The sequence below is a fragment of the Chiloscyllium plagiosum genome, chromosome 14, assembly GCF_004010195.1.
Source record: "Chiloscyllium plagiosum isolate BGI_BamShark_2017 chromosome 14, ASM401019v2, whole genome shotgun sequence".
Lineage (NCBI taxonomy): Eukaryota > Metazoa > Chordata > Chondrichthyes > Orectolobiformes > Hemiscylliidae > Chiloscyllium > Chiloscyllium plagiosum.
Window position 1 is genome coordinate 43,751,198 of NC_057723.1, and position 27,125 is coordinate 43,778,322.

Genomic DNA, 27,125 nt, shown 5'->3' on the forward strand with positions numbered 1-27,125 from the left:
ATGTAGCTAAATTAGCAGGACAAGGATTTCAACCAGAAAGAAGGTCCTTTAGTTTCTCTATTGGAGTCACAATCTCTGAAAAGCCTCGCAAAGAAAAAGGTTTGTCAATGATAATGAGTTTAACTGGATTTTCAATTCCTTATTAATTTCCTGAATATTTAGTGCAGAAATACTGGATGGGATGTAGTTTAAACTTACAAATTCGTGCTCTTCTGCCTGCACAAATGAATTGACACGTAGCCTTACTGGTCAAACTGAGCTATTTCATATTGCTTGGATAGCTCCCTTCATATACATCAGAATATTGCACATTTTCCTGAGACTCTGCTAGCCTTTTACTGCAAAAATACATGCATTTCATTTGACTACCATTGAGCTCAGCTGGCCTCAACTATAGTGTCTGAACAAGTAACAGGCAACCAACTCCACTGCTCTGCCTAATATGGAAAAATCTTTCTCTAACTCAAAAAAACACAGTGAAGTGCCGACAGAGGTAGAATTAGCTTAATCAAAAAAAATGATTTAAATGTTTGTGATGCAAGGAAAGAACAAAGTGTGTATTGAATTCAGCAGACTGTCTTCTTTTGTGAGAAAGGGTTTTTGTTTTGATTTTGAGGCACCAGTCCAACATATGTTTTAATGGTTTTAAGGAGTATGTGGGGAATCCAGCAGGCTTATAAAATTAATGTTGATTGCTAATGAGTTTTCTTCCATGCCAGAGTATAAGCAGCTATATGCATCTACAAAGATTGGAAAATATTCTATTTTCACTCATTCAATGGATGACAACATTGCTGGTTTAGCCAGCATTTATTATCCATTCCTAATTGCCTTTGAAAAAATGGTGGTGATCTTCTTTCTTGAACAACTGTATTCCGTGCATTCTGTATAGACCTACACAATTATTAGAGACAGAGTTCCAGGATTTTATCTCAATGACAGTGAAGGAAAGGCAATATTCTTCTGAGTCAGAATGGCTTGGAAGGGATCTAGACACCCTATGATTAGGCTGCTCTTGTCTTTCAAGATGGTGGAGTTCACAGGTTTGGAAGCCTGTAGGGTCTTGGTATATTGTTGCAGTACTTCTTTGTAGATGGTACACCGCAGCGGCTGTGTGTCAGTAGTGGAAGGAATGAACTTTGAGCATTCTAGATGGAATTTCAATCAAGTGGCTGCTTTGTCTTGGATGGTGTCAAGCTTCTTGAGCATTGTTGGAGCTGCACCCACTCAGGCAAGTGGACAATTTTCCATACTCTTTTTGCCTTCTACCCTGTAAATGGTGGAAAAGCTTTGAGGACTCAGGAGGTGAGTTATTCATTACAGTTTCCCATCTCTGACATGCTCATATAGCTATAGCATTTGTGTAACTGGTCCAGTTCAGTTCTGTTCAGTGGTAGCCATCAGAATGTTGACATGGGAGATTCAGTGATAGTAGTACTATTGAAAGTCAAGGGGCATTTGTTAGATTCTTTCTTTTTGCAGATGGTCATTTCCAGATTCTTGTGTGGCAAGGATATTATGTAACATTATCAGTCCAAGTCAGAATGCTGTCCAAGTCTTGTTACATTTGGACATGAACTACTTCATTATCTGAGGAGTTGCAAATGATGTTGACTATTGAACAATCGTCAATGAGGACACCCACTTCTGACCTTATGATGGAGGGACAGTCATTAATAAAGCAGATGAAGATGGTTGATCCTAGGACACTAGCCTGTGGAACTCCTACAAAAATGGCCCAGAAAAGCGATGATTGCCTTCCAACAACCACAACCATCTTCCTTTACGTTCAGTATGACTACAACTGGTGAAGAGTTGTTATTCTCATTCCCATTGATACTGGTTTTGCAAGGGCTTCTGGATGCTGCATTTGGCCAAATTCTGCCTTGATATCATCCTCCCTCCCCATTCAAGTTAAGCTCTTTTGTTCAGATTTGGACCAAGGCTGCAATGAAGTCAGGAGTTAAGTGGGCTTGGTAGAACCCATTGGTAGTTATTGTAAAGCATGTGCCATTTGATAATATCAATGGCACCTTCCATCACTTTGCTGATGGAGCAATAATTGGCTGCATTGGGTTTGTGCTTCTTTTTGTGGAACGGACTATCCAGATTAGTTTTCACATTTCTGGTAAGATGACAGTGTTGTATCTGTACATGAACAATTTTGCTGGAGCTCAGCTAAATTTGGACCACAGGTCTTCAGTACCATTGCCAGATGTCTTCTTGAAAGCCCCCTAGTGCTTTCATCTATCTTTTGAAATTGTGAGGAATGAATTGAATTGGCTGAAAGATGATACTGGGGACCTTAGGAGGAGGCTGAGTTAGGGAAACATCAACTTGGTACATCTGGTTGAATATATTTTCAAATGATTCAGCCTTGTCTTTTGCAGTGATGGACTGTGTTCCCCTTAATTAACAATGGGAATATTTTTAGAGCTACCTCCTCCATTGAGTTTTTAAAATGTCCTCACTATTCACAACTGGTGGCATATGGGACATAGTTACTTTCAGAGAATCATACAACGACAGGCTGAGCTTTCACACAATTTCTTTCGTAAAACTAGATATTGAATTATACCATGGATTATTATTATGTCTTGCTTTTTAAAAAATCTGGCAGTGAGTTTATCCAGGATAATTTGAATGATATTTCAAAAATAACACAGTTGACTACATGTTGAAGGGAGCTGATAAAAAACTATTAACCATAGATTTCATGCAGTAAATAGCAAGCAATCAATGATTGTAAACTTATTGAAGAATCAGTTTACTTTTAAAGTAGAATATTAAAATAAAAGTGATCTGAGAACATTAAATACCAACTGGATAATTGGTTTCAACATTCTTTTTGATTAACCAGGTGAATAACTTCTTAGTGAAAATTCAGGTAGATTTTGAGTTAACAATTGAATATTATGAACAAATGGATTCTGATTGAATGAAATGGTCCAGGAATATTGGTCCAGCAAATGTTTACTTCTGAAAATAATTGTGATGATAACGAAGGAGTCAAAACACTAACTCAGTTGCCATTAGTGAATGAATAGTCTCTGTTAAATTAGACAATTCAAAAGTCAGCGCTGCAGCAAGTAAAGTGTTTCTGGTTAGTTCATCTGTATTAAAAAAATGTTTTGGATCAAAAATCTTTTGGAAAAAAAATATTCCACATACAGGAGACAGTTTATTGTAAACTTAAGTAATGTATACTCATATTATATAGATATTTCAGAATAGTCGTTAAATGTGTCCTTAACTCCAGTTCAGTGTTGGACTCAGTGTGGCATTCTAATTGCATTGATGATTATTCATATCTTTACTACTGAAACTAGTTCTAATTGCTGTAACTTCTGTGGGTTTTAGAAAAGAGTTGATAAACTCTATTAATGAAAATCTGTTGATAATATCGACACAGCCTCGTGTAATATTGTTGTTTTAGTAAGAAATAATCATGTTATCTTTGCTTTAATAAGTGAGTTAGAATCTGATTTCCTGTCACATATATCAAAACTGATATAAGATTACTTCATTAATCTGTCTGGAATTAGCAAATAGCTTAAATTTTGTTATTGTCATAGAAAAAGTATTCCTGAACATTTTTGCTTTCATAAGGAAATTATATACTTATTATGTTAACAATTAAACTAATAAATATGGCGAGTCCTTATCCTTGCAGGGCCCAGATAGCTACAAGTATGACAGCCAATTGTGAAGCATTTAAAATTAGAAATGCTCAAGAGGTCAGAATTAGATGAGTGTGAATATATCAAAGTTTTCTGAGTCTAGAGAGATAAAGGAGCAAGATTAGCCTGTCCTGGTGCAAGGTGAGCTCATGTCATAGGTGCTGAAAATGTATTGCTGGAAAAGCGCAGCAGGTCAGGCAGCATCTAAGGAACAGGAGAATCGACGTTTCGGGCATAAGCCCTTATGCCCGAAACGTCGATTCTCCTGTTCCTTGGATGCTGCCTGACCTGCTGCGCTTTTCCAGCAACACATTTTCAGCTCTGATCTCCAGCATCTGCAGCCCTCACTTTCTCTTCATGTCATAGGTGGGTGGGTTTGCTGCAGGGTATCTCACTCCCATTCCCATTGCCAGAGATTGTTTTCAGGATGGAAAAAGCAATGGGACTGCAGGCCCACAAGATACTGTAAGTTCCATTTCAAGAGTGAATACTTTAGACCCTCTGCAATTTTGATGGGGTTGGGCCAGCTTCTGAAAGTGGCATGGTTTGTACCTGTTCAGAAGTGTTGGAAAGTGCAACAGCCCCTTGTATGGAATTGGGAAACATTTGGTAGGGAAGTTCAAGAGGTGTTGCACCAACTGCACATATCAGAATGTATTTTATAAGTTAAATTAAGTGTTAAAACATGTTAATTTTAAGGCAGTGATTAAAGATAGAGCTTTATTTTAAAAGACAATTGTCCATTGAACTGACAGACATTGTGAAAGAGAAAAAAGTGTTCAGGTGCATCAGGTTACAGTAAATGGATGAAGTGTTTATTCTGCAGTAAATAGCAGTGATATTCAGATTTCACAGTGTCATTTGACCCCTGTAATTAAATCTTTTCATTGATAGCTTAGACATTTGTTCTTCAACTTTAAAACTTGACCAAACAGTGGTCTGTTTGAATTACTTAAAAGTCGAGAGTGTGTTGCTGGAAAAGTATAGCGGGTCAGGCAGCATTCGAGGAGTACCTTTATCCTAGATTAATGAGTACGGCCTTGGACATTTCTTCCACTGCCTCCGCGCCCAATTTTTCAACCAAGACACCTGCCCACCCACCGAAGACCCCTCTTCCTGCCTTCAACACACCTCATCCACCTGGACACCCCATGACAGCCTGTTACCTGCCCTTGACCTCTTCATTTCAAACCACTGCCATGATATCAACTGCCCCAACCTGTCCACTCCCTCATTCATTCCAACCTCCCGCCTCACAATGCACAGCCCTCCACTCTCTCTGCTCCAACCCCAACCTCACCATCAAACCTGCAGACAAGGAGGGGTGGTGCAGTGGTAGTTTGGCACACCGACCTCGGCTGTGCTGAAGCCAGGTGCCAACTCATGGATACCTCCTCCTACTGCCCCCTTGATCACGACCTCACTTCCTATCACCAAACCATCATCTCCCAGACCATCCACAACCTCATCACCTCTGGGGATCTCTAATCCACAACCCTCAACTTCATAGTCCTTGAACCCCGCACCACCCAATTCTACCTCCTTCCAAAGATTCACGAACTTGACTGCCCCGGTCGACCCATTGTCTCAGCCTGCGCGGGTTCCACCAAACTCATCTCGTCCTACCTCAACACCATCCTGAACCCTTAGTTCAGGAACTCCTCACTTATGTTTGTGACACCACCTAGGCCCTTCACCTCCTCCAAGATTTTCATCCCCCGGACCCCAAACCCTCATCTTCACCATGGACATCCAGTCCCCGTACACGTCAGTCCGCCATGTCGAAGGTCTTCAAGTCCTCCGTTTCCTCCTTTCATGCCATCCCAAACAGTACCCTTCCACTGACACCCTCATCCACCTGGCTGAACTGGTTCTCACCCTCAGCAACTTCTCCTTCCAATCCTCCCACTTTCTCCAAACCAAAGGGATAGCCATGGGCACCTGCATGGGACCCAGCTATGCCTGCTTGTTTGTCGGATATGTGGAACAGTCCATCTTCCGCAGTTACATCAGCACCACCCCTCCCCCATCTATTCCTCCGCTACATCGATGACTGCATTGGTGCTGCCTCGTGCTACCACGACGAAGTTGAACAGTTCATGAACTTTATCAACCCATTCCACCCTGACCTCAAATTCACCTGGACTAGCTCAGACACCTCCTTCCCCTTCCTGCACCTCTCCATCACTGTCTCTGGTGACCGACTAACCACAGACATCTACTACAAGCACACTGACTCCCACAGCTATCTAAACTACACCTCCTCCCACCCTACCTCCTTTAAAAATGCCATCCCTTATTCCCAATTCCTCTGCCTCAGCTGCATCTGTTCCCAGGATGACCAATTCCATCTCAGTAAGTCCCAGATGGCCTCCTTGTTCCACGATTGGAACTTGCCTTCCCAGGTAGTTGACTATACCCTCCAGTGTATCTCCTTCATGTCACACACACCACCACCCTTGAACCCCACCCCCCAACGCAACAAGGACTGAAATCCCCAGTGCTCACCTTCCACCCCACCAACCTCCGCATACATTGCATCATCCTTCTCCAATTCCACCACCTCCAAAAGGACCCCACCACCAGAGATATATTTCCCTCTCCACCCCTATCAGCATTCCAGAAAGACCATTCCTTCCATGACTCCCTCGTCAGGTGCACTCCCCCCACAAGCCCATACCTCACTCCTGGTGACTTTCCCTACCACTGCAGGAAGTGCAAAACCTGCACCCACACCACTCCCCTCACCTCCATCCAAGGTCCCAAAGGATCCTTCCACATCCATCAGAAATTTACCTGTACCTCTACCAATGTCACCTACTGCATCCATTGCACCCAATATGATCTTCTCTGCATCAGGGAGACAGGATGCCTCCTTGCGAATCATTTCAGAGAACATCTCTGGGACACCTGCACCCACCAACCTCACCACACCATGGCTGAACACTTCAACTCCCCCTCCCATACCGTCAAGGACATGCAGATCCTAAGCTCCTCCACACCAATCCCTTACCACCTGACGCCTGGAGGAAAAATACCTCATATTCCACTTTGGGACCCTGCAACCACAAGGGATAAATGTGGATTTCAACAGCTTCCTCATTACCCCTACCCCCCCCCCCACCACCCCCACATTATCCCAGCACCAAGATTCCAACACGGCACCGGACCTGTCCATCACTCCCCCATTGACCTATCACCTTCTCCCTCACCTTCATCCACCTATCGCTTTCACGGCTACCTTCTCCCCAGGCCCACCCCCCTCCCATTTATCTCTCAGCCCTGACCAACAAGCCTCATTCCTTATGAAGGGCAAAAATATTGATTCTCCTGCTGCTCGGATGCTGCCTGACCTGCTGTGATTTTCCAGCAATACACTCCTGACTCTGATCTCCAGCATCTGCAGTCCTCACTTTCTGCCTTCTGAATAACTTAAAATGTTTTAATGTATTCAACTCTGGAGTGTTTATTGACATAGTTGTGCAATGAAATCTTGCTTGGCTGAGTTCCATCAACAACCCCATACCAGCCCCCCATTCAAAGCAGGAGATTTTGCTGAGAAGTAACGAAACCACACATCAATTTGAAAACAATGATGAGAATGTTTAATATTGAGTCTTTGCTTAACTGGTTAAAAGCAGGGTCAGCAAGAACAAATGACTGTTAACTGACAATTGATGCAATTCATCATTGTCAGGAAAATTAGGTTGACGTCAACTTTATGATGGGCTAAATATGGAAGTCAACAAGCAAATTATTCAGAAGGTCTAGTTTAGAAAGAACAAAAGGATGAATGAGAGTTTCAACAATAAATCACCTCAGGCAGAGGTTCCATCAATGAATGGCTTTGTGATGGTGCAGATATGGGATTGGAAACTCACCTCAGGGTTAAACATGGCTTCAAGGTATCAAAGAGCATGGTTCACCATCAGGCAGTTGAGAGAGTTATGAGAAATGGTAGTGAGCTAGAACTAAGCCACTTAAATGTATATGTGGAAATATGATATGATTTCAGATGATGTTACTTGGGTGCCATAAGTAATGATAAATAAGCAGAGGCCAAGGGAAGTTTGCTTAAGGACATTGGGGTGGGACTGGGGGAAGAATTCATTGCAAATAATCTTCTGCCAATGATGAAAATGGCACCAGGTAAATGCAATCTGGCCCTAAGTGACAACAAGGAGAATGGTATGATTAACAAGTTGAAAAAGGTAAGGAGGAATAGTTTACCTTTGTCATAATCATATAAGATGTCATTTGTGATTTTGTAAGAGCCATATTGTTACTCTGTAGCATGCGCAGTAACCTGAGCGGAGGGGTTCAAACTTGGAATTGTGTGAAAGGTAGGTACAAATTTGGTAGGTGAAAGGTAGGTACAAGGTCAGAGCATATTCAAGGACTTTGGAGAGCACATAGGAAAATTAAAATACATTTTGACACTCCTCATGCACTAAATATTGTAACTTGTCTTGTAAAATATGGAAATGTTGATCCTTCTGGATCAGCTCATGCGTTTTCTCATTAGCCTAATTTGAAATTTAGTCATGAACTATAAATTTTAAGCAAGACTGTTTTGTAAGGTTGGGTGATTTTGTTTTGATACTTTCATGTGATAATACAGGTGTGTTTGGTTCAGCTGGTATATTTATGTTGCTTACACTTTTGCAAACTACACATTGAACAAACATATAGATAAACAATGTTCACTTTCATATCTTAAGGTAAAGGCTGGAAATTATGCATTTATCTGGGATGTTGCAGCACTGGAATATATTGTCGAAAATGAACCTGATTGCTCCCTTGTCACAGCAAGGAATTCTAAAGTCGATCGAGGTTATGGCATTGCTCTTCAAGATGGCAGCCCTTACAGAGACATTTTTTCACACAGGTATGTCTTGCTTGTGCATGAAATGTAATAGTTTAAATATTGTGTTTCTACATGTTGTCTAAAATATAATCACATATTCTAACAAGACGATTCCATTATAGTTATCTTAAATTGTCGAAGTTAAATAACTTTAATAATTTAAATGATTTAGATACTTCTTTAAAGTCGATGGTTCTAATTGTTTAATGTAGGCGTGGTGTTACTCAACTTATGTAGTAGAGTATACATTTTTTTTGTTCTTGTAATAATCATGAAAGTGAATATACAATGGCTAGAATACCAGGTTGCTTAAATTTATAAAGGGGAAGCACGATTTTTTGTTCAGTAATTTCAGTGTCTGGAAGCATTAACAATGAATCTACCAAGGAATGCTTTTTTTATTGCTAGTCATGAATGAGCAATACGGAGAACCATTTGGAAACAAGTTATACATTAAACAAATTATTCATATTCACCTCTCATAAAGGGTATAAAATTGTCATTAACAATACAAGTGGAGACTTCTACTGGTTTAAATCATCTGGATTTATTAATAACAGAAGATGACAGTGAACTGATATTGGGACTCGATGTGAAAACATATGCGAGAAGCTCATGTTTACTTAAGTATTTGCATTAAGTAAAAAACAAGTATTTTATTCAATCCACACCCAAGGTGGTTTTACTGAATCATGCGATAGTAAATATTGACCAGAAAGAAAATCCTTACAAAGATATGGAGCTTTCCCAAAAAAGAGGAGTGGAAAAAATGTAGAAAATATATTCAGATACATATTATTTGAATTTCATCATTCAGTATTATACTAGGATTGCCTGTTCATTATGGTAAGCAGTATTCCCCACCTTTCTTGCAACATTAGTAACTTCAAGTAAACATTGTTACCAGCATTAATACTGGTTCACAATAGGTAACAACTGTCTTTTACTTTTGAAAAGAAAGTATGACTGTAGGTGGAAAATGCTATTAAGAATGTAGACATGATTCTGGATTTTATCAAAGGGCTATGGATATGGATGACAAGGAGCGTTATAATTTTTGACAAAACATTAATCGGACTATGGTTGGTGAGTATTTCCTACATTTCTGGGAACCCCACTATAATAAATATTAAGCCAATAATTTCAAGCATAAGCAGTGAAAGATTATGCATTTGGTTCTGCAAATCTATAGCAAGAATCATCTAGGATTCTCACGAGGAGAACAAAAGCTGAGAGACAGTGAAAAACCTTCACTTAGAGGGTTATGACTCTTTGAAATTTTATACCCAAAGTTAATGTATTTGAGGTTGAAATTGATGAAATTTTGAACATTGAAGGCATCAAGAAATACGATAATAGGATAAGAATATCAATGGAGGAAAGGTCAGCATTTTTTGAAAGGCAAAGCCATTAATGACAATAATAATTATGATTTGGAGGTGTCGGTGTTGGACTGGGGTGTACAAAGTTAAAAATCACACAACATCAGTTTATTGTCCAACAGGTTTATTTGGAAGCTCTATCTTTCGGAGCGCTGCTCCTTCATCAGGTAGTTGTGGAGTATAAAATCGAAAGACATAGAATTTAAGGCAAAAGTTTACAGTGTAGTGCAACTGAAATGATGTATGGAAAAAGTTTGTGAAATCTCTTGTCTTTTAGAATAACCATGGTGGTTTCAGTATGTTCATATGTAAATCCCAGAACTTTTTTTAAAGTTATATTCTCAAGTGAACTTTAACAGTAGATACCATGTCAGCTCAGATAATGCATTAAATGTGTAAGGTTAAAGTCTGTCCATCTGTGTCCTAATGTTCAGACTGATTCTATTTCTAAGAATGGGATTTACAGAATCTTACATGGATTCATGCAATTTTTGAGCAAAATAAAATGTAATTCTGCAAGTACAAATTCACTCCACAAACGTGTGTGTGTGTGTGTATGTTTGTGTGTGTGTGTGCGCGTGTGTGTGTATGTTTGTGTGTGTGTGTGTTGTTATGACATGGGCTAACCCTCCTGCTTAATTTAAAGCCAGCAACACAGAAAAGAATTATTCGTGCAGTAATCTGTAAAAGTTCGAGTGGCCAAGAACTATTAAAGTAAAAATTTAAAACTTTATTTCTTAAAGTATAACAGAGAATAATGAACTAACTTTTTACAAGTCTTTCCTCTAATCTATCTTTTACCTTCCCTTCTACAATACTACTCTGATAAAACTCCCAATTAAGATTTACAGGAAAAGTCAAATTTTAAAACCAGACATGATTGAATCTTCTCTTTATCTTTGTTGGTAGATTGGCTCTCCGGGTCAGTGTTGATATTTTTTTCTGTGCAAACTCCTTCTCTGGACAGGTACCTCTCAGAGAGTTCTGACTAGCAGTCTACAGCTGTTGGTCTGGTGGCTCCCAACTATTCAATTTTCCCCAGTCTTACACCCCCAAGGTATCGGAATGTGTCATTGGCTTTTAAGATTGTCAATATACTCAATTCAAATGTTTGGAATTTGTTTTTTGGGGGGCATAATTTAAACTGATTGGCCTAATTCAAATCTGTTTTGTTGTTTCCAGGCAACCAGCTACTCCAATAGCTGGAGTTCATGTTTCAATATGTCTTATTGAGAACCCTTGGTGCTGTCACTGCTAGCTTTTACTCTGTTAAAGGTATAGTACACCCACATCTTCATCTGCATGTGGGTGTGTTTATGTGGGGACACGTGAGTGTGAGAGAGTATGTGTGCATGAGTGGAAAGGGGTATAAGTCTATGAGAGGGTGTGTATGTGGGTATGAGTTTGGGGGTGTGTATGTGTGAGCATATGAGAGAGGGTCTATGTGAGTGTCTTGGTCGGTAGGTGTGTGTGTACAATGGAGTCACCTGTAGTGTGACATGAACCCAATGTCCCAGTTGAGGCTATCCCCATGGGTACCGAATTTAGCTATCAGTCTCTACTCAGGTACTTTGAGTTGTTACCTGTCCCAAAGCCCACCTTGGAGGATGGTCACCCGAAGATCGAGACCAAATGTCCCGGACCGCTGAAGTGTTCCCTGACTGGGAGGGAACACTCCTGGCTAGTGATTGTTGTGCAATACTGAAAATGTGTTGCTGGAAAAGCGCAGCAGGTCAGGCAGCATCCAAAGGGCAGGAGAATCGACGTTTCGGGCATGAGCCCTTCTTCAGGAATGAGGAAAGTGTGCCCAGCAGGCTAAGATAAAAGGTAGGGAGGAGGGACTTGGGGGAGGGGCGTTGGAAATGCGATAGGTGGAAGGAGGTTAAGGTGAGAGTGTTAAAGTGAGGGTGATAGGCCGGAGTGGGGGTGGGGGCGGAGAGGTCAGGAGGAAGATTGCAGGTTAGGAAGGTGGTGCTGAGTTCGAGGGATGGGACTGAGACAAGGTGGAGGGAGGAGAAATGAGGAAACTGGAGAAGTCTGAGTTCATCCTTTGTGGTTGGAGGGTTCCTAGGCGGAAGATGAGGCGCTCTTCCTCCAGCCGTCGTGTTGCTATGTATGGTCTAGTGATGGAGGAGTCCAAGAACCTGCATTTCCTTGGTGGAGTGGGAGGGGGAGTTGAAGTGTTGAGCCACGGGGTCGTTGGATTGGTTGGTCCGGGCGTCCCAGAGGTGTTCTCTGAAGCGTTCCGCAAGTAGGCGGCCTGTCTCCCCATCGGGTGCAGCGGATGCAGTAAATGATGTGTGTGGAGGTGCGGCTGAATTTGTGGCAGATATGGAAGGATCCCTTGGGGCCTTGGAGGGAAGTAAGGGGGGAGGTGTGGGCGCAAGTTTTGCATTTCTTGCGGTTATAGGGGAAGGTGCGCTTTTTCAGCAACACATTTTCAACTCTGATCTCCAGCATCTGCAGTCCTCACTTTCTCCTAGAAGATTGTTGTGCAGTGTCCATTCATCCATTGCTGTAGCCTCAGCTTGGTCTTCCAATGTACCATGCCTCAGGGCATCCTTTCCTGCAGCATATGAGATAGACAACGTTGGCCGAGTCACATATAATAATTATACGTTATTATAAATGTATTAATTTGGTGTGAGAAAGTTAATGTGATTTTTTTTATTCCCCAAAAGGATGCAGAACTATTTCTGAAGTAGAGTTGGATATAACATTTCTGTTTCATCCCCTGTGTAATTTTTTTTTTCTCACTGATTTACTCCCTTCCTGAAAAATTGAACTTAAAACACAAGGTCACTTTTGAATATTACTTTGAATTTCCAAGAGTAACTTCAACACAGAAATGAACTTCTCTTGCCAGCATTTCAGGCCAAACACAAATTATAAGGAGAGTAATAGTGGCCATTCAGTTTAACCTAGCTGCAGTTCTACAACTGAATTTACTGCAGCAGCACATTAACTTCTGATTCAGAAAGTTATAAACTCAGATCCACATGCCAGAATCTTTAGCATCAGTCAACCATTCCAAGAAAATACTGAGAAACTGCTATGCAATCACAGGTGCCGTCTTTCAGATGAAATACTAAACATAGGGCATCTCAATTGTATTGCAAATGATTTCATACCATGATTGTGAGGAAGTGTAGAGCATCCCTTACATGTCCCAGCCAATGTTTATCTCTTAACCGACATCACAAAAGCAAATTGCCTGATGACTATCAAATTGCAGTTTGTGGAATGTTTTTATGTGCAAATTGTGTTTTGTTTTATTATTACAGAAGTGACGACACTTAGTGAGTATTTCATGTTTGTGTAAAAAGATGTAAAGTGTCCTGATGTCTTACCTCATGATAGCCTCACTGCCAGAATTCCCAACACTCCTGACTCTTTCCAACTAGCAATTGAGACATCATAAATAGCATTTGGGTCATTGCGGGCATGATAATAGGGTTCACTAGGTTCATGGTCTAAAATTGCATGTGGTGAATTTAATTGATTGGTTCTCTTACAAGAAGGACTGCTACAATGAAAAACCTCACCTTTACTTCATTAAAGATCTAGTCTTAAGAACACATTCACGGTCTGAAAATATTTGAAGTACAGGACCCATTTTGACCTTATATTTGTGGCCCAGAATTAACTGTGTTCCTTGCCAAGCTCTTCAGGTGCAGCTACAACACAGACCAGAAATGTGAGAAATTGCCAAGGTATGTTCTGTTTTGAAGTTGGCTTAACAACAAACCTATGTGATGGAGCTGTTAAGGATTAGTGGGAGCCCAGTTGTCCTGCTACAAAGAATGTGTACAAAATTCACATGGCAGAAATGTCTTTTTACAATGGTTAAGTTACTAATCTTCACACTACCAGACAAGTGTTGAAAATGTGAAATTGTAAACAGTAATGCTTTAAATTGTCCAAGAAAATAGAGTTGAGGTTTCACGGATAGCTAATCAGAGATTCAACTTTGAAACAAGAGGAATGTGATTCACCTTGCCGTGGAGATAGTTATGAGAGGGCAGTGTTTCTTAAATATTGCTGAAAACTTGGGCAGATTGGCATGATCCAAAACAGCCCAAGAGCAGCCCAGAGGCCTACATTTCTGTGGTTCACTGCATTAGAGTGCAGTTGTGATTCATATTCAGATCAAGAAGACCAAATGTGTTAGGATTTGAAACAAGGTTGGAAGCTTATGTAGTTTGCACCAAAGGGAGCCCTCATTGTGAAAGACAGTTCTGTTGTTAAGAATTATCAAACTTGGAAAAGGAATGGAAACAAATCCTCAAATGCATAGAATCATTTTGGATTGGGTCCTGAAGCTGTGAAATGAGATTGTAGTTGTGTTAGAAGTTCTGGAGTTTAAAGTACAAGTTGCCTTCCAAAATTGAATTTAGTCGATTGTGCTTTGAACCTGTTTGCTACAATAGAAGTCTTAAAATGTGAAATCCTGTTGTATCGTTCTTTCAATTATTTGTTGAGGTTCAAACTTCTGTTTTATAAAGGTAGCAGTCTCTAAGAGGATCATAATATGGATCCCGGAACTGCCCATAGTACTCCAGGTGTGGTCTAGTTAAGCTTTTATTATAGCTAAAGCAGGAATTATATGCAAGCTGCAATCCAGACCTCTATATATCAAAGCCAGAATTTAATTTATCTTTTGATCATGTTCTGTATCTATTTTGAAAATATTTCAAGGATCTGTTTATATGAAGCCAGAAATCTCTTTGGACATCCAGTAATGCAGGTTTATCACTATTTTGATCCAAGTTGGCTTTTCTCACATTTTGTCTGTGTTGAATTCCATTTTCCACAGTTTGACTCATTCACTTAATTTGTAAGTAATTCTCTATAATTTTATGCTTCCATCTACAGTGCTTTCAATACAGGCTCTCTTTGTATCATAAACAAATTTGGTTGTATAGTTGTTAGTCCATTGTCCAAGTAATTAATGAATATGAACTATTCATCAGTCCCCATCTCAAATCCTTGTGGGACAGCGCTAGAAATATCTTGTCAATTAGAGTACCTACTCATTATCCCTTCTTGCTATTTTCTGCCACTCAGGTTTTAAACAAGGTCAATAATTTACTTTTGCCTCTTTGAAATTCAATCTTAGCTAACAATTAAAATCAGAAACAAGTCAGAATTTTTTATTCACATAATACATCCTTTGCTTTTAAATCACTAACAATTTCTTTCAGACTGCTTCTTGCTGAGCTTCTGAAACACCATAGCAACTGTTGCCCAGATACCTCAGGCATGACTTTTCACAGATGTAATTGCTAGGTTATTTGTGAAGCCTGTTTGATACCATTAGAAGTAACATGTATTTAGTTTGCCTGTAACTGTAATTCATGCATGCACAATGAATTAGTTGTTTTGTTTCTTCTGCATTCATTGATTGGATCAAAAAAGGATATTAAGAATCGATTGCTTGTCTAATATAGTTAATCGCAAAAACAAGAAAAGCTCCTGTATTTTTAAAAATATATATATAATTGTAATACCAAGACAGCTAATTGCCAGCCATTTTTATGGTTTATTAATTCAGGAAACATCTCAGCATAAGAATCATTTGATAATAATGCATAATCTTAGTTTCATAGATATAAAGGGAAAGAAAATATGCAACCAAATGACCAGTGCAGAGTTTACTATATCACTAATAGCAGGGAATGAATTTGATAATTTTTTCCCCCAGTTTGGCTAACATAAGACTCCAGTTTGACAGAAATGGGATTGACGCTTAACTGTTTCTGGAATGGTCTAGAAGCTGCTCAATTCTATCAAAATATTATGTGTTGCTTAAGAATATAACTGTCATGATCATCCAGTATCAAGTAAGGTACCAGAAACAGTAGAAACTCAGAAAACCCTACAAAATCCTCCTGATATCTATATCTGAGACCTGTACCAAAACTGGAAGAGTTACCCGACAGACTAAGCATGCAACAAATGTCATAGACATGTTTACAGAATCATACCTAAAGCCAATGACCTAAATGCCTCTGTCACCATCCATGGCTATCTCCTGTCCCAAAGCAGAGCTGAATTACTCAAGAAGGAATGGTCCTAGAAGTCATCAACATTGACTCAGGATCCGAGGAAATCTCATAGTGTTAGAGCAAATATGGACAAGATAACTTGTTGATTACCTCATTCTGCCCTCTTTCTATTAATGAATCAAAATTTCTCCAAGTTAAACACCATTTTAGAAAACAATGAACATGGCAAGGATACAGATTGTATTGTGGGAAGGAAACTTCAATGTTAGCATCAAGTGGTTTAGTACTGCTACTGATTAAGCTGACAAGCCTTGAATCATTTGCAGCCATCTTTAGCCAGAAATGCCACCTGGATGGTTCGGCTTAGGCTCCTTCTGAGGTCCTCAGGTCACAGCAGCTAATCATTAGCCAACTCAATTCACTCCACTTGATACCAAAGATGGTACAACAAAAGCTATGGCTCATCCATCTCATCTGTGCTACTGAAGAATTATGCACCAGACGTAGCTGCATCTATACCTAAACTGTTTCATTGCGGGTGCAACACGGAATCAGAATGGCACAGATAGAGCCATTCGATCCTTCATGACTTTGCTAGATCTCCAAATGATCATTATGAATTTGTACCATTCTCCTACCTTTCTCCATAACACTGTGCAGTGCTTCTATTCAAATAATAAACAAATGCTATCTTGGAGATCCCAATCAAACCTGCTTCGACCAAATTTTCATTTCAGTCCCAAACCAGCCATGGTGTGATCATTCTCCCCCCACATTGTATTTGCTCCCTTTGCAACTTACATGAAATCTATGCTCTCTCATTCTCAATCTTTTTATAAATGGGAACAGTTTCTTCCTATCTGCTTTGTTCAGACCCGTTATGATCTTAATAACCTCTATCAATCTCTTCCTAAGTTCTCCAATTTATTGAAATTATGAAGTCTTATCCCTGAAACATTCCTGTAGACCACTTGTGCACTGTATCCAATGTGTTCACAGCCTTCCTGAAGTTAGATGCCCAGAACTGTACATAATACTCCTGCAGTTTAACTAGTGTCTTATGCCAGGTTAGCACAACCTCTTTGCTTTTGTACTCTATAACCTTATTAAAAAAGCCGAAGATATATATATATACTTTATTAATTGCTTTCTCCACCTGTCTTCCCACCTTTAATAAGTATGCACATCTGTTTGAGATTGGCACATTTCATTGTGGACTATCTCTCTATCTTCTTTCGACCAAAATGTATTACCTCACATTTCTTTGCATTGAATTTAATCTGCCACCCATCTGCCCACTCCACTACTTGTCAATGTATGTTTGAAGTTCTACAATATCCTGCTCAAAGCTTATAATAATTACAGGTTTTATATTGTTCACAAACATAGATGTCCTCTGTGATATCAATGTCCATATCATTAACATATGTCAGGAAAATCAGGGGTTCTAATACAAACCCCGGGTGCTCCACTATGAGCTTTCCTCTCACCTAAAAAAAATCCACTGATCATTATTCTTTGTTCCCTATCACTCAGCCAATTTTGTATCTATATTACTACCATCCTACACATTCTAGTAACTCTAATTTTGCTCACAAAGTTGTTCTATGAAGCTGTTTCCATCAACTTTCGAAAGCCCATGTAACCCACATCAGTAGCATTGCCATCATAAACTTTCTTTGTTACCTTTTTTAAAAGCTTCAGCAAGTTAGAAAAGCACAATTTTCCCTTAAGAAATCCAATTAACCAAAATGATCCATGTGATTTATTTTAATAATCATGAATTATTTTTTTTAAATACTCCCTAGCACCAAAGTTAATCCAACTGATCTGAAAGTGATAGGCGTATCCTTCACCTTTTTGATGATCAAGATGGTAATGTTGCAATTTTTCAAACTGCTACGATCTATGAGTCTAAGGGAGACTGAAAAGAAATGCCTCCATCATGTCTATTCTCGCTTGCTTCAGTATCCTTGGATACAACTCACCTGTTACTGGTGCCTGTTTAAATTTAACTACACAATGTGATGCAATATCTCCTCATCAATTTTGAACCTTTTATATTCAGCCTGGTTCTCAATTGTACTTGCTAATAATTCATGTAACCATTATAGCGCAGTGAGAATATTTGATTTTTGCAAGGAGTCTTTGAAATAATTTTGGTTTAGAATGTTTAACATGAAGTTAGATAGTATTTGAGGATAACTTTGTTGTAATATGTGAATTTAATTGTTTTGAACTTAATTTTGACAATGTTTTGCCAGATTGATTATACGTAAATATTCAACATTACTATACTTATTTTCCTAACAATAAAATACTGGATTATCATAAATCATTGTGTTTTACTAAGTTAATATCATAATTTTACTTAAACTATAATGGGCTTTGGGTTGGATTTTCTTTTGTTTATCACATCTTAGGGAGGTGAGGAAATAGATTGTAATGGCTATTATTTGCTGTATTGAATTTGTACATAATTGGTGGGAGGTAAGAAGTCTGCTTGATCTGAGAATGCGAGTAGTCTACTTCATAATATAATGAGGCTTAGAGTCTCACATTAAACCTGCCTTGCAGGCTTAACCCTAGGTTTCCTTGGCTTCAGGGGACAGCAAAGTGCATTCAGAGTACTGCTTGTGAGTCAGAAGGAGCCAGGAGTGTTTTCACGCTGTATTGAATTTGTACATAATTGGTGGGAGGTAAGAAGTCTGCTTGATCTGAGAATGCGAGTAGTCTACTTCATATGTATTACCCTAGGTTTCCTTGGCTCCAGGGGACAGCTAAGTGCATTCAGAGTACTGCTTGTGAGTCAGAAGGAGCCAGGAGTGTTTTCACTCAATCTAACAAGTTGTCTAGCATGACCTCTACCACCCCATTAGATTCTGCTTTTGGTTCTCTATCTACTTGGGATCAAGGATCAAGCTTCCAAGAGCCAGACTTAAAAGTTGCCACAGCCACAACAATAATTTTCTTACCTGCTCCTTTGGCCTCCAGTGAGGCATTCCTTGTGCAAAGCACCACACTCTCAACCTTATCAATAACATGCCTTGTACCTAGTTTGAGCTGCAGAAAAATATCAGGAAGATGGACACTGCATCAAAACAAATATTTTGATTTATTCAACTGAAACTTGGTTCTACATTGCCTTGTGTATCAACTTTAGTTGCGTGCTTCTCTGGAACATCTGTCAATATTTTTACTGCCCAGTGTATCCAGTTTTGACAAGTATTTGCCCTGGGACCTGAATTTTCCAATGGAAACTCACTGTTTCTATATTATGAAGAGAAGAATATTCTTCGACAGCTATCACAGAAAGCATCTCTTACTAGCCTGCACAAATCATTTTGTTGAATTTTTACAATTCAAGTGAAGGTTACTCTTGCCTTGACTTTCTTTGCAATTGGAGCCTTTCAGGAAACATCTGATGGTCATTGACTCATGAGGCAGCAGGCCAACTCAACATAAAGAAAAAAACTAGTGAAACAGAGTTATCCAGAACTACGCAATGTCAAGGTTTCTTCTTACAAATGCAAGTAACAAATAACAGGATGTCTTAATATTGAGTGCTTCATAATAGATTTCTTCAACTTTTTGGATAAGAAATATTTTACTTTAGTAATGTGTAGGACCAGTCACCTAGCCTTATATGTGAACTCTTGATTTCCAGGAAGCTGACATGATTTCTCATGAATCAGGCCAAATATTATAACAACAACCATAGCAGATGCTGAAAGCTGAAATATGGTAGTCATGCCTTAGGATGCTATCTGCAAAAAAAAAATGCAGAACAATCAGTATAATATGTCTTGTATCACTATAAAATGTGTAACTGAGCAAACAGTATTCAGAAATCTTGTTTTGGCTGCCGAGGCAAATTTGTTGGAACCCCGCAGTGCATTTCACTATGAATCTCAAGAAACATTGTTGCTAGTTGAATACGAGACACAATCCAGAACAAAGCAGCCTACCAACCACTAAATATTTGCTCTCTCCGCCACTGACCCCGGTGATGAGTGAATGTGCCGTGCATCTTTCAAACCCATGACTTCTGCTGCCTAGAAGAATGAGGAACATCATCACCTACAGGATTCCATCCAAGCCAAATGCCTGACTTGAAACTATATTGCTGTCCCTTCACTGTCACTGGATCAAAATCCTGGACTTTGCTTTCTAACATTGTGGGCATACCTACACCACATGAACCACAGCAGTGCTCGAAGACATTCGCCAGTACAGCTGTAGCTACAGAAGAGGCAATACATGCAGGCCTTGACAGTGATGCTACGTATCATGAATAAATAAAGAAGTTAAGATTATATAACCTTGTAATAAAGACTGCATCATTGCTTTGAGAAGATGGAGGAGGGTGGGAGAAGGAGCACACTTTATTCCCGACAAAATGAGAATACATAGAACAGGAAAGATATGAATCAGGGCAGTCAATTGTCAGAGAAAAGTGAGCAAAACCTGAGGTGAATGAGTAAAGGTTGATACAACAAATTACACCTGTACTTCATATTCCTTATTTCTAAAACCTTCACAAGATTTCATTGTCAAAGACTAAGGACAGAGTCAGTGTTGATTTACGAAAGAGAAAACTTCTTTGACAAATCTAGTAAAAGTTCTTGAGTTGTGAGTAGTGGAGTGAATAAGGGAAAACAAGTGTGTGTAATGTATTTGAATTTTAAAAAAATTGATAAGAGAAGGAGCAAAGCTTGACCTTGGGAAATAAGGCAGGGCAAGTGACTGAAGTGTTAGGGAGGGAATGCGTTGAGACCAGTGATCATAATTCTATTTATTTTAAAATAGTTATGGAAAAGCATAGGGCTTGGATGAAAGGCAAGTTTTGATATGAGACAGGAAATTTCAGGATTGATTAGAGTAAACTGTTTGCAAGTAATGGGATAACTGGCAAGTGGGAGGCTTCAAAAGTGAGTTATGAGGATTCATAGTCATTATGTTCCTGTTAGAGTGAAGGGCAAGGCTGTTAAGAGTAGGGAACAAAGGATAAGTAAAGATATTAAGGCTCTAGTCAAGAATAAGAAGTTCTCATATATTAGGTATAAACTTACATCAAGTGAATCTCTTGAAGAATATAAGAGGTGGAGGGGCATTCTTAAAAATGAAATCAGGAGAGCAAAAAGGGTATGTGAAATAGTCTTGGTAGATAAGTATAATCCAAAGAGATAACATAAGGGGACTGGAAGATGGCAGTGGAGTAGGATACTTTAGCCAGAGCTTGTCCGGTCCATCCATTTTTTTCTCCTTTCTCTTTTTCTCTCTCTTTGCATTTTTTGTTTTTGTTTTTTCTGTCATCATGGACTTGGTGCAGCCTGGCATGGCATGGGAGTCTTTTGGTGGCCCATGTTTGTGTCTTGGCAGTCTGTTTTGATCTCCAGGCCAGGTATCCAAGGCAGTTGGCAACTAGAGCAGGCCCCAGCACGTACCTGTCGAATGGGTCCTGTGATCGATCCTACCTGGGCATGTTCTGGAGAAAGCAGGAGGAGATCAGAGGTAGCAGTAGCAGCAGTGACATTGGCATCGCAGCCCAATGAGGGAAGAGGGAGCGATTAGGCAGGTTCCCCAGTATCTGCGGTGGTGACAAGAACAGGAAACTGAAGTCTCCTTGAGACCAAGATAGAAGAGATTGGGGCTGCAGCAAGCACTTATTAAATATAGTTGAACTCTCTTCCTTTATTTTTCCAGTATCTTTTTAAGAAGGACTTTATTGTTAACTATTACCTTATTTCTTTATTTTCTACTTATTCTATGAAGGTCTGTAATACTTTACATTTTAACTTTGTTTTTTTTCATTACCTTGTACCTGAGCTTTTTGTACTTAGGTAACTTTGTATCTATGATGTCACCTAATGTGGTGACTTTCAACACTTTTCACTGGACTCTTGTACTTCTGTACTTGAATACACATGACAACACAATCTAAATCTAAATCAAGAGCATGAAGAGCAAAAGAGCAACCAGGGAGAGAATAAAATCAGTGAGTCGTCTACATATCGAACCACAGGAGATGGGAGAGATACTAAATGAATATTTTACATCAGTTTTTACTATGAAGAAAGAAATGAAGGCTCAGGAATTCATGGAAATAAATGTCGATGAATTGAAAACAGTCCATTTTATGAACTGCTGGAGGTCTTAAAAAAACACAAAGGGGATAAGTCCTTGGGACCTGATCAAGTGTATCCCAGGATATTGTGGGAAGTTAAGTAAGAAATTGCAGGATCCCTAGCAGAGATATTTGTATCATCTGCAGCCATGGATGAGGTGCCGGAGAACTGAAGGATGGCTAGTTTTGAGCCTTTATTTAAGAAAGGCTATAAGGAGAAGCCTGGGAACTGTAGACTTGTGAGTCTGATATCAGTGGTGGGTAAGTTGTTGGAGGGGAGTCTGAGAGATAGGATTTATATGTATTTGGAAAGGCCAGGACTGATTAGGGATAGTCAGCATGGCTTTGTGCATTAAAAGTTGTCTGACAAACTTGATTGAGTTTTTGAGAATGTAACCAAAAGGATTGATAAGGGCAGAGTGGTAGACATGGTCTACATTAAATTTAGTAAAGTCTTTGACAAGGTTCTGCATGGTAGACTAATTAATAAAGTTAGATCACATGGGATTCAGAGAGTTTGCCAATTGGATACAAAATTGCCTTGTTGGTAGGAAACAGAGGGTAGTGGTGGATAGTTGTTTTTTGAACTGGAGACCTGTGACCAGTGGTGTTCCACAGGGATTGATGCTGGGTCTACTTTTGTTAATAATTTATACAAACTATTTGGGTGAAAATTTAAGAGGCATGGTTAGTAAGTTTGCAAATTACACCTAAATTGATGGTGTCATTGAGACCAAAGAAGGTTGTTTTCGGATACAAAGGAATCTTGATCATTCAGGCCAAAGTGCTGAGGAGCGACAGATGGAGTTTAATTTGGATAAATGCAAGATTTTGCATTTTGGCAAAGCAAACAAGGGCAGGACTTATACAATTAATGATAGGGCCCTTGGTAGTATTGTTGAACAGAGAAACCAAGAGGTTCAGGTACATATTTCTTTGAAAGTTAATCACAGGGAGACAGGGTGGTTAGAAAGGCACTTAGCATACTTATCTTCATTGCTCAAACCGTTGAATGTAGGAGTTGTAATGTCATGTTAAGGTTGTACAGGACATTGGTTAGGCCACTTTTGGAGTAATGTGTACAGTTCTGGTTTCCTTGCTATAAGAAGGATATAGGAGAAAGTGAGGACTGCAGATGCTGGAGATCAGAGCTGAAAATGTGTTGCTGGAAAAGCGCAGCAGGTCAGGCAGCATCCAAGGAGCAGGAGAATCGACGTTTCGGGCATGAGCCCTTCTTCAGGGATCATGCCCGAAACGTCGATTCTCCTGCTCCTTGGATGCTGCCTGACCTGCTGCGCTTTTCCAGTATAAGAAGGATATTTATAAATTGGAAAGATTTACCAGATGTTGTTGGGACTAGAGGGTTTGAATTATAAGAAGAGGCTGGCTAGGCTGGACTTCCTTCACTGGAGTACTGGATGTTAAGGGATGACCTTATAGAGGTTCATAAAATCATGAGGCTGACAAATAGATGAATTGCAAAGATCTTTTCCCTAGGGTGGGATAGGCTGGACTTCCTTCACTGGAGTACTGGATGTTAAGGGATGACCTTATAGAGGTTCATAAAATCATGAGGTGGACAAATTAGGTGAATTGCAAAGATCTTTTCCCTAGGGTGGGAGAGTTCAAAACTAAGAGGCATTTTGTAAGGTGAGAGGAGAAAGATTTAAAAGGGACCTGAGGGGCAATGTTTTCACACAGATGCTGGTTCGTATGTGGAATGAATTACCATAGGAAATGGTAAATGCAAGGACAGTGACAGTATTAAAAGATATTTAGATACATAAGTAGGAAAGATTTAGAGGTACATGGGCCAAAAGCAGGCAAATGGAATTAGTTTAGTTTTGAAACTTGGTCAGCCTGGACTGTTTTATGCTGTATGACTTAATGACTCGAAAGTGCTGCATAAGACGTTCAAACACAAGTTCTGAATTTCAGGCATTGCTGGTGATTCAGTAAGATGGATTGGCTGTTAGGTAAAGGATAGAAAGCAGAGCCAAGGAATAGACAAGTCATTTTATGGCTGGTACCTGTAACAAGTTAGCTAAAGCAATGATCAGCTATTGACAATCAATCAGTGATTTTGAAGGGGTGATAAAGTGACCAAATTATGATTAGATTAGATTAGTTTAGTTACAGTGTGGAAACAAGTCCACACCGACCCGCAACCCACCCAGACCCATTTCCCCCTTCACCTAACACTACAGGCAATTTACCTAACCATTTGTGAATTGTGGGAGGAAACCCACACGATACGGGGAGAACGTGCAAACTCCACACAGAGAGTCGCCTGAGGCAGGAATTGAACCCCGGTCTCTGGCGGTGTGAGGCAGCAGGTGCTAACCACTGTGCACCATGCCACCCACATATCTATAGTTATGTAGATATATTGGAGGAAGATGACACACATAGATTGGTTTCAGGCTGAACAAGCTGAAGGGTGTCTTTCTATTATGTCTTTAGGTTCTTAAGGCATGTATGTATCCTCAACCTTCATTCAAAATCGAAAAGTTGGAAGGAGATTGGATGAAAAAAAACTGTCAGTTTTTTAAAAAGTGTACACAGTTCCTTCAGGATCTTGTCATCTATTTCCAAGAATTAGAACAATCTCCCTCAATTGGCATGGTTCTTCTAGTGAAGAGGAATAATGTGGCCTCTGTGTTAATTATAATATTTGTTAAATGAAATCATCACCCATTATTCAGATGTCATGTTGATTGTTAAATAATAATTAACTACTTTACCAAAACCCTTTTGAAAGCATGGTGGCTCAGTGGTTAGCACTGCTGCCTCACAGCACCGGGGATATTGGCTCGATTCCAGCCTTGGGCATCTATCTGTGCAGAGTTCTCCCTGTGTCTGCTTGGCTTTCGGCTGGGTGCTCCGGTTTCCTCACACGATCCAAAGATGTGTAGGTTAGGTGAACTGGCTATGCTAAATTGACCATAGTGTTTAGGGATGTTTAGGTTAGGTGCATTAGTCAGAGATAAATGTAGAGTAAGAGGATGGGTCTGGGTGGCTTACATTTCAGAGTGTCACTGTGGACATGTTGGCCTGAATGGCCTGTTTCCACACTGTAGGGATTCTATGTTAATTAAACTCATGATTTCTTGGGGCAGCATGGTAGCTCAGTGGTTAGCACTGTTGCCTCACGGCATCAGGGTCCCAGGTTCAATTCCAGCCTTGAGCGACTGTCTGTATGGAATTTGCACATTCTCCCCATGTCCGCGTGGGTTTCCTCCCACAGTCCAAAGATGTGCAGGTCAGGTGAATTGGCCATGCTAAATTGCCCTTAGTGTAAGGTGCATTAGTCAGAGGGAAATGGATCTGGGTGAGTTACTCTTCGAAGGGTCAGTATGGACCTGTTGGGCCGAAGGGCCTGTTTCCACACTGTAGGGAATCTAATCTAATCATAATGACACTCTTAATTTCTACCTTTTTTATTCAGGGAACTTTGGATTTGTTTGCCTTACCTTTTCCTTTTGAGAGAACACAGCTTGTGTCCAAATTATCTCTTTTTGAAGATAACCCATTATTTAGCTACAGTCTTTGGCTACATTTTGTTATGGACCAGACCAACCCCCTCAAAATATATTAAGAAGACCCCAACTTTTTCTTACTTTTAATGGCAAGTGTAAGGCATTGTGTTCTGGATGCAATTCGATTGGTCAAACTACCAGGCTTGAAGCAAAACACACTTTAATTTTACACTAAATTTAAGATACAAACAAAGGAAAGAAGAATTGGAATAACTCAACTTTACTGGAAAACTTAACAGAAGAATAGATTATTTAACTACTAAACAGCAACTGTTCCAATATATAGTAACATCCTTTAAAATAGATTATCACACATGCAATTGTAACGGCAGGAAAAGAAACCACGTATTTAGCTGTAAAAGAGAGAGGAATAGCAGCTTCCACATCCATCTTCAAATCCCTAACAACTATTGAAAGCTAAAACTAAAATCCTGATCCTGTGCGAGCTTGATGCCACCCCTTCATTTGCTTATATTGTTCCAGCTTTTCACACAAAAGCTAGCTGGGCTTAGAGCAGATAGCTCTAATTTATAACACATGGTTTCAAAAGAAATATGACAAAACAAATCTTTCTTAAAGGCACATCTTGTAAAAATTTTTTGTCTCAAGTCAACCTGGCTCAACTCCATTCTTGCCCCATTGAAGTCCCCTTTTACATTTGTGACTGTGGATTACTCATTGTTCTTTTACACCGTCACGCTGTGTAAAAGACCATATGGAAAAGGAGCAGAATAAGGACATACAACCCATCATGTTTACTCCACCATATAATTATGACTGATGAATTTCTTACCTCCATGCTCCTGCCTTCTCCTTGTAATATTTGATCCTTTTACCAGTCAAGGACCTGCTAGTCTCTGACTTAAGTATACTTAAAGACTTGGTCTAAACAGCCATCTGCAGGAATGAGTTCGATTGATTCACCACCCTCTGGCTCAAAACAATTCCTCCTCATCTCAGTTCTAAAGGGTCTTCCCTTCACTGTGAACTGTGCCCACAGGTCTTCGACTACCCTACAAGTGGAAACAACTTTTCCATGTCCACTACATCGAGGGCTCTCAGTATTCTGTAAAGTTTGCAGGAGATCCCCCAAATCCTTCTTGCACTGCTGCCTCACAGCACCAGAGACCTGGGTTCAATTCCCACCTCGGGCAACTGTCTGTGTGGAGTTTGCACATTCTCCCCGTGTCTGTGTGGGGTTCCTTCGGGTGCTCCGGTTTCCTCCCACAGTCCAAAGATGTGCAGATTAGGTGAATTGGCCATGCTAAATTGCCAGTAGTGTTAGGCGAAGGGGTAAATGCAGGGGAATGGGTCTGGGTGGGTTGCTCTTCGGAGGGTCGGTTTGGACTTGTTGGGCCGAAGTGTCTGTTTCCACACTGTAAGTTATCTAATCTAATCTAATTATGTCACTGGCTCTCCTTCGTCTAACTTGTTGTTTACCTCGCCATAGAAATCTAACAGATTTATCAGGTATAACCTCTCCTTTGACAAAGCCAGCCCTATTTTACCACCCGTTTTCAAG

General features: G+C 39.8%; 1 protein-coding gene across 6 annotated transcripts in view; it reads left to right on the top strand.

The window, feature by feature from the left end:
• LOC122556682 (glutamate receptor ionotropic, delta-2-like) overlaps nucleotides 1-27,125 on the top strand; it is a 538,289-nt gene that overhangs the window by 470,068 nt on the left and 41,096 nt on the right. For all 6 annotated transcript variants that reach the window (XM_043703714.1, XM_043703716.1, XM_043703715.1 and 3 more), the window contains one exon: nucleotides 8,402-8,568. In XM_043703714.1, coding sequence (XP_043559649.1) covers nucleotides 8,402-8,568 — 167 coding nt within the window. The remainder of the gene's footprint in view (nucleotides 1-8,401; nucleotides 8,569-27,125) is intronic.